Genomic DNA, 8,619 nt, shown 5'->3' on the forward strand with positions numbered 1-8,619 from the left:
TATAGGTTCATGATTATTCCATACACAAAAAATGCCTTCTCGAAGAGAGAAATCAGTTAGTGTTACAGTGAGTGGACTCTTTTCTATCTTCTATTTATATCCTGTAGTGTGTATCATATCCATCCAATATATTACACAATTTGCAGCTTTATGAAATGCAACCAAATATTTTCTTGTTGCAGCTTTTATAAAATATTTTTCTTTGCCCAGAAATCTCTCCTAGTCCTTATCTTGAGTAGGTCCAATACACCTTCTTATTAAACTAATTCTCAAACTGTCTCACTGAGCAGCACTCCCAAAATAGAATTATGATTCTTCATGTTTGCCTAGTACCCTGGGGCATATTTATGTCATTTCATTATAACTGTTTATTTACTTGAGTGTGTTTTATATTTTATTGTGAGTTGCCTGGGAGTAGCTTTAGATCTTCAGTGACTTATAGTGTGTTCGGTACATGTTAAATGAATGAATAAATAAATAGGTATTGCCAGGATCATGATTCACTTAAAGTACCCCTAAGAAAAAACCCTTAAAAGTTGGTAGAGTTTAAAATTTTAAGTATATACAATGTATACTTTTATTCACTATGACAGATGAACAAGAAGGAATAAAATGGTCAAGACAAATTCAACAGTCATTTCAAGTTTTATTTTTCTGGGGTTTACTCACTACCCCAAAGTTGAAATCACCATAATTGTGCTGTGCTCGCTGATGTACTTGGTCACTTTGTTGGGTAATATTGTTCTGATCGCCGTCACCATCCTGGATTCCCGCCTCCACACACCCATGTACTTCTTCCTCAGCAACCTCTCCTTTCTGGACATCTGGTACACTTCTTCTGCTCTTGTTCCAATGCTGGCAAACTTTGTTTCAGGGAAGAACACCATCTCCTTCTCAGGATGTGCCACTCAGATGTACGTCTCTCTTGCCATGGGCTCCACTGAGTGCGTGCTCCTGTCCATGATGGCCTTTGACCGCTATGTAGCCATCTGCAACCCCTTGAGATACCCCATCGTCATGAACAAGAGGGTCTGTGTGCAGATTGCATCTGGCTCCTGGGTGGCAGGCTGCCTCACCTCCCTGGTGGAAACTGTGTCTGTGCTGCATCAGTCTCTCTGTGGAAAGAACATCATCGATCATTTCACTTGTGAAATTCTGGCTGTCCTGAAACTGGTTTGTGTGGACACTTCCACAGTGCAGTTAATCATGCTGGTGATCAGCGTACTTCTTCTTCCTGTGCCGATGCTTCTCATTTGTATCTCTTATGCGTTTATTCTCTCCAACATCCTAAGAATCACCTCAGTGGATGGTCGAAGCAAAGCTTTTTCAACATGTGCAGCCCACCTAACTGTGGTGGTTTTGTTCTATGGGACAGCTCTCTCCATGTACCTGAAGCCCTCAGCTGTAGATTCACAAGAAATCGATAAATTTATGGCTTTAGTATATACTGGGTTAACTCCCATGTTGAATCCTATCATTTATAGTTTACGAAACAAAGAGGTAAAAGCGGCTGTGAGAAAATTGCTAGTTAGGGACTCTCTTTGTGCTCTTTTAATCCATAGTAACAAATAATATCAATAAACGTTAAGGGATATATAGTGGTCAATACACACCAGAACATTGGGATAATGGGGGAAGGCTCTCGTTTTAAATGAGATATGTGATTTCCCAAGTCTCTTTCTTGACCAACCACTGAGACTCTAAGACAATATAGATGTATTTTATTTATTTATTTTTAATATAGATGTATTTTAAATAAACATATCTAAAGTCTTATACAAATAAGTCTCATGATGAAAATTTTCAGTTTTTGCGCTGGGTTATATTGTATAAATATAACTTTGAAATAAGCATTAAAAGTTAGTATACTGAGTATTCAAAATTATGTACATGTAACATACAAATATAATAACTTGTAGATTTTCAAAGCTATTTTATGATTAACCTCTAGTTTAGGCTGAATTGTTTTCCTCTAAAACTCTCATGTTGAAGCTCTAACCTCCACGTACCACAGAATGTATCTGCATTTGAAGATATGCTCTTTATAGAGGTGATTAAGTTAAAATGAGGCTTAGTTTTGGCCCTCCTACAACCTGAGTTGTGTTGTTCTAAGAAGAAATTTAGGCACACATTGATACACCAGGTTTGCTCACACACAGAGGAAAGGGCATAGGAGAAGGCAGCTATCTGCAAGCCAAGGAGAGACCTCAGAAGAAATAAAACCTGGACTTCTAGCCTGGAAGAACAAGCAGCAAATGAGACTGAAGAAAAGAAAGAAGATGAGAACATTCCAATGGATATAAAGGAGACACATCTTGAAGAAACGTTGGAAAGCCAGCATACTGGTGAAGAAGGCGCGAGCAAATAAATTTCTGTTGTTTAAGACACCAAATGTCTGGTATTTTGTTATGGCAGTTAGCAAATGAATACAACCTATTTTTCAGCATAGCTAAATTTAATGGAAATAATTTTATATTCTCCAAATGTGTGGCTGTGTTTTAGATGTGTAGGTATGTTTGTTCATGCAGACAGGTGTGTGTGTGATGTGAATGTCTGTGTACAAATGTAAAAGGTATGCACAAATATATCTTGAAGTGGGGTAGAAGAGTGACAATCTGGAAGAAAAATAGTTTAGTGGTATGTGGTCTTAGAGTGCTGACATTATTTTGTGAATTCCAAGAAGCTATAGGGTATTTCAGGGAAACTATTAACACTCTTTTGTGCATGTGTGTGTGCTTTTTCCTGACACCTGGTTCCTTAAATCCACGGGTATAAATAAACCCATCAGTACTTAGACAGAAAAGACATGGTATCTATATTAGAGAATTTACAATACCCCAAACCCACTAAATTGGTGTAAATTACTGAAATTTATGAATATATCTTATTATATATACCACAATATTCGAGGACTTTAAAAAATGTACACTCAGCAGCTTTCATAGTATCGTAGATCCCCTCTGAACCAGATGACTAAATGCGAGGTTAATGTGCGAAACTTATTTGCTTTTTATCATGGGGTTGTCACCAGAGTCAGTAGGATTGTTGTGATGGTTTAGATCAGGGGTCCTCAAACTACGGCCCGCGGGCCACATGCAAATACAAATATTGTATTTGTTCCCATTTTGTTTTTTTACTTCAAAATAAGATATGTGCAGTGTGCATAGGAATTTGTTCATCGTTGTTTTTTTTAAACTATAGTCCGGCCCTCCAACGGTCTGAGGGACAGTGAACTGGCCCCCTGTTTAAAAAGTTTGAGGACCCCTGGTTTAGATCCAGGCTGAGGGCTGCCCATTGGTGTAGAAGAAAAGGACGGGAGATGTTCTGGGATTAACTCTATGGCATGTGAGTAAAAGGTTTATCTGGTCTGTTTAAAGGGTGGCAACTGCAAGACAGGTAGATAGGTTGGGGTCAGTGGACTGACCAATCATTATCCAATGCTAATCTTTAATAGAAGGATGAGAGAGTGGAGCTAATAGAAAGGAGAGTGGCAGTAAATGTAAGCAACAGCAAACACAGTGATATGACTTAAAGCTTATTTAATTCCAACTAGTCATATTCACTTACTCTACCTCAGAGATTTTACCTTTACTGCCTGCATAAGGGTAGGGTGAATATGATCTATGGGACTCACAAACCTCTGTTTCTTTCAGGAGCCTTCCTAAATAAGGCTTGCATCCCTTTTAACTTTTTTTGTTATTTGGCCTTGGGTTTACTATCTCCAAGTGGGTACTTTTCTGAAACTGACTTCAACAAATATCTATAAGCTTATGAGGGCTTTACTTGTGAAGATCTCTTAAGGCTCTGACAGGATCATAGGCATTAGTCTTGTGGTTTGCTCTGCCTGATTTGAATCAACTTCAGTAGCACACACACTAGATCGCCATAAATCTCTCATTCTTTTATTGCCTATGACTAGTATTTTTTCTTAAACTAAAATAACATTTTTTTTTCATTTACAAAAGGATGTAGAATACATAAAACAAGGCAACATTTGTATTTTTTTCTCATCTTCTAGTATGGGATTTGGTGGTGGCTCCTCCACTGTTGCACAGTTGCTCTCCAAGCTAGTGTTACTATCACTGGTTCCTTCCTCGGTCATACTGTCCACCGCCCTCCCATCCACTCTCCTTGTCCTCAGGAGTAGACGCGCCTTCTTCACCAGTATGCTGGCTTTCCAACGTTTCTTCAAGATGTGTCTCCTTTATATCCATTGGAATGTTCTCATCTTCTTTCTTTTCTTCAGTCTCATTTGCTGCTTGTTCTTCCTCAGGAACAATACTGCTCTGTGTTCAGCTTGCTCTGCTGCCCCCTTCTCCCTTTCCTTCTGCCTTTTGCGAGCCTGTTCCTCTGCCTGTGTGATTTCAGCTGCAGTTTTTTTTTCCATATCCACTTCTATTTTTATTTTATTTATTTATTTATTTATTTATTTTTTAAAAAAATGTTTTATTGATTTTCTACAGAGAGGAAAGGAGAGGGACAGAAAGTTAGAAACATCGATGAGAGAGAAATATCGATCAGCTGCCTCCTGCACACCTCCCACTGGGGATGTGCCCGCAACCAAGGTACATGCCCTTAACCGCAGTCGAACCTGGGACCCTTCAGTCTGCAGGCTGACGCTCTATCCACTGAGCCAAACCGGTTCTGGCCCCACTTCTATTTTTAAACCACACAACATTTTAAGTTCATTGTTAAATGAATCTGTGCTCTCCGGGAATTTCCTCTTCTTTTCCTGATGTTGCTCATCTACTTGAAGAAGTTCAGCTTCTAGTTTTTGCTAGTGAAGATCTGCATTTTAGCTGTTGTGACAACTGACCAAATGTATGGCACCACACTTTCACTAAGGATTTCACTGATGAGGCGGTGGTTTCTCTGGAAATGAGCGGTGGCTGTATGCTTCATTGAAAAGCCATCATCATAATCATCCAGATCTTCAGCAGGCTGAATGCTCATGGAAGGTTCTCCATGTGAGACTGCCTCTGTCGACTTTCTTCCTCTAAAGCAGCTTCTGCATGACTTTTTGCACTTGTGTAAGCAAGATACGTGGGGGAATTAGATTCATTGTATTCTATCTTTTCTACTTCATATTCATTTAAATATTCTTGTTTTTCTTCATCAATGAGATCTCACCACATGCTACCAGTAATCTTGCCAATCTCCCACAGCTTTAGGTCAGGGTTGGAAGCCTTTACGTGGTCCCAGACCTTTCTTCTATACCTCATGTGGGGCATCAACGGCTTATCTGGTGGCTTGGGGTTTTGGAATTGTAATACCAGAAGATGCCATGACCTGGCTGTTGGTGCCCGGGTTCCCTCCCATTCTATAGTTGTTGTAGGCGAGATGACTGTATGGATTGTACCCCACAAACCCTGATGTGCTGGGCATTTGTGTTGCAGGAGCTGGGGTGGGTTTGACAAAGGGAAGCGAGGCCGGAGCTATGGGCGCCTTTTCTGCCCATGGTGTCTCAGATTCATTCTTAAGGAACTGCAAATTCAATCTTCCAAAATGTCAGGAAGACTATCTTATGACTAGATTTTTTATACTTCATAATTTTTATTTTAATACATTAAATAGCAAGATGGGGTTAGCACTACAAAAATACAGTGAAAAAGTGATATTGGAGTCAAGGTTAATGGTATCCTATATAATAAAGAGGTAATATGAAAATTAACCCTCACACCCTCACAAGATGGCTGCCTATGACCAGGCAGGCAGGGGGGTTAGTGAGGGATGACCAAATGACTGAACAGCAGGCTGCATGGGGCAACCAGGCTGGCAGGGGGGTTAGTGAGGGATGACCAAACGACTGAACAAGCAGGCTGCATGGGGTGACCAGGCTAGCAGGGGTGCCATGAGGGGCGACCAGGCTGGCGGGGGTGGGGGGGGCAGTTGATGGTGACCAGGTCAGCAGGGGGGGCAGTTGGGTGCGACCAGGCTGGCAGGGGGGGCAGTAAGAGGCAACTAGGCCAGCGGCGGGGAGGGGGGGGTGCAGTTGGGGGGATGTGCAGTTGGGAGCGACCTGGCCAGCAGTGGGGGGCAGTTAGAGGCAACCAGGCCGACAGGGGGAGCAGTTAGTGGCGATCAGGCTGTTGCTCAGTTAGAGGCAGTGAGGGGCGATCAGGCAGGTGAGCGATTAGGAGCCAGCGGTCCAGGATTGTGAGAGGGATGTCCGACTGCCAGTTTAGGCCTGATCCCAAACCGGCAGTCGGACATCTCCCGAGGGGTCTCGGATTGGAGAGGGTGCAGGCTGAGCTGAGGGGACCACCCCCGCCCCCATGCACGAATTTCGTGCACCAGGCCTCTAGTAAAAAATGCCTTTTAATGTTAACACATAGACTACCTCTGAATTGAAGAAGTAATAGGGGTGTCATGACAAATAATAAGGTTTGTGAACAAAGTAAAGAGCAATGTTCAAATGGGAATGCATATTAATTAAAAAAATCCTGTGTATCCTCCTTTCCACTGAATCCTCATTAGTATAATAAAATAAGATATATGATAACCTGATTCTCAATTAAAATCACAATATTATTCTAATTATCTACATATTCCTGCTAACAAAGTAAAAACTTGTAGAAAAAAATCTCTTTCTCATTTACATGTCAATGCCTGTCAATCTAGTAACTACTGCAGCAGGAGTAGTGATATGGTGTTATGAAAACCATGGACTTTACAACCAAAGAACTCAGGATTGAATGCCAACTTTTTTACTTCCTAGAAGTGTGACTTTGGAAAACTGATTTTGACCTCTCTGTGCTTTGGTGACTTCATTTGGAAGATGGATACAGCAATGCCCATATCATGAGGTTGTTTGTGACAATCAAGTGAGAAAATAAATTCAAAACCAGTAACCAATTACAGACAGAAAAACATGAACTCAAATAGTTCTTTCAAAAAGGGGAATGGAAAATATGTGTTTTATTAAGTAGACATATGTACTGGATTTTCTTAGAAAAAACTCAATTTCATTTTTTCCTTATTTTTAAAAGTTTAATCTTACTTCTTAGGCCAGTTGTCCCTACATTTTTGTCATTTTCATAAAAAGATGTAGGTAGATTATTATTTTGAAATTTATTTCCAACTCTTAAATTTTGTGACTCTACATATAACTTTTCTTTTGTTGCATTTGTATTAAAAACCTTTGCCTCCAATCTATGAGCTTGTTTTGTGCATGACTTCAAAGATGTGTGTTTCTCATCCTTTCCTCCAGAACCAGTGTCTACTCACCAATTTTCTCAGAGCTTCTTGCACCTCTGTATTCCTCAGGCTGTAGATGATAGGATTGAGCATGGGTGTTACTACTCCATAGAAGAGGGCAATTAATTTGTTAAAAGCAGAATCTTTGGACTTTGGCTTCATATACATGAAGAGGATTGTCCCATAAAACACAGTCACCACTGTTATGTGGGCTGAGCAGGTGGAAAAGGCCTTTTTTCTTCCTTCTCTTGAATTGATTCTTAGTACAGTAGAAAGGATGAAAATGTAGGAGATACAAATCAACAGTAATGGAGTAAACAAAAATATTACATTACCCAACATTATAGTAATCTCATTCAAGGAAATATCTGTGCAAGCCAGCTTGACAAAGGCCAATATTTCACAAGCAAAATGATTAATGACATTTTTTCCACAAAAGGGCAACTGTATTGCAAGAATAGTTTCTGTCAGTGAGTTGAAAAAGCCCAATATCCAGGCGAGAGCAGCCATCTGAATACAAAGTGCCTTGCTCATGATGATGGGGTATCTCAGAGGGTTGCAAATGGCCACAAACCGATCGTATGCCATCACTGCTAGGAGCACACACTCTGTGGACCCCATACTGTAGGAGACAGACATCTGCACCACACATCTAGTGAAGGAGATGGTTTTTTTCTTTGATAGGAAGTGTATCAACATTGAGGGGATAAAGGAGGATGTATACCAAATGTCTAGGAAGGAAAGATTACCAAGGAAGAAGTACATGGGCGTGTGGAGGCGGGAATCCAGGAGAGTTAGGATGACCAAGGTGCCGTTCCCCAAAAGGATCACCAGGTACATCACCAAGCATGTTGCAAAAAGAAGTTTTTCAGCTCTCGGGTACTCAGAAAGTCCCTGCAGAATGAACTCGATCTCTGTCCAATTGGTCCTTTCCATTTCCTGGAGTAATCCAGAGAAAACTACAAGTTAATCTAATGAGTCTGTACTGTATTCACATATGAAGTGAGAGATCATTTAGGAGGGGCAACAAGTATCAGCACTAGCTGGATAGTGGTAACAGCTGTGAGTTCAGCTTTTCTGATTCCTCTTCTAGCTTATAAGGCAGGGGATTGAAGACATGAAATAATTACATTGATAGCTTATTAAAAACACAGGTTTCTGATTCTATTCTGGCCCCATTTTAAATATTAGTATTTTGGAAAGAGCATGTCTAACCTGTTAAAAATATCTATTTGATTTTGAAAATACAGTTGGTTTAGGGTTTTATAATTTACAAATATGTTCATACATTATACTTATTTTATCATTACTATAATTCTCTAAGGAAAATAAAATTCATAGAGGCTATATATATATATATATATATATATACATATATATATATTAAGTGAAATGTATATAAAAACATACTTTTTATTCAAA

General features: G+C 39.9%; 2 protein-coding genes across 2 annotated transcripts; one reads left to right on the plus strand and one right to left on the minus strand.

Moving 5' to 3' along the window:
- The first annotated feature begins 612 nt into the window (after nt 1-612).
- Nucleotides 613-1,572, plus strand: LOC139020455 (olfactory receptor 13F1-like). Its single transcript, XM_070430095.1, has one exon. It carries the CDS (start codon nt 613-615, stop codon nt 1,570-1,572), a length of 960 nt encoding a protein of 319 aa, XP_070286196.1.
- A 5,622-nt stretch (nt 1,573-7,194) lies between these two features.
- LOC139021047 (olfactory receptor 13D1-like) lies at nt 7,195-8,133 on the minus strand. The gene has a single exon (XM_070431208.1). It carries the CDS (start codon nt 8,131-8,133, stop codon nt 7,195-7,197), a length of 939 nt encoding a protein of 312 aa, XP_070287309.1.
- Nucleotides 8,134-8,619: the final 486 nt, after the last annotated feature.

This window comes from Myotis yumanensis, unplaced genomic scaffold (assembly GCF_028538775.1).
Source record: "Myotis yumanensis isolate MYYU_CA2020_CCGP unplaced genomic scaffold, mMyoYum1.0.hap1 SCAF_12, whole genome shotgun sequence".
NCBI lineage: Eukaryota > Metazoa > Chordata > Mammalia > Chiroptera > Vespertilionidae > Myotis > Myotis yumanensis.

What these genes read in the sequence shown, in the direction of transcription:
- LOC139020455 (XM_070430095.1), top strand. Translation starts at nt 613, where the DNA reads ATGGTCAAGACAAATTCAACAGTCATTTCAAGTTTTATTTTTCTGGGG.
- LOC139021047 (XM_070431208.1), bottom strand. Translation starts at nt 8,133, where the DNA reads ATGGAAAGGACCAATTGGACAGAGATCGAGTTCATTCTGCAGGGACTT.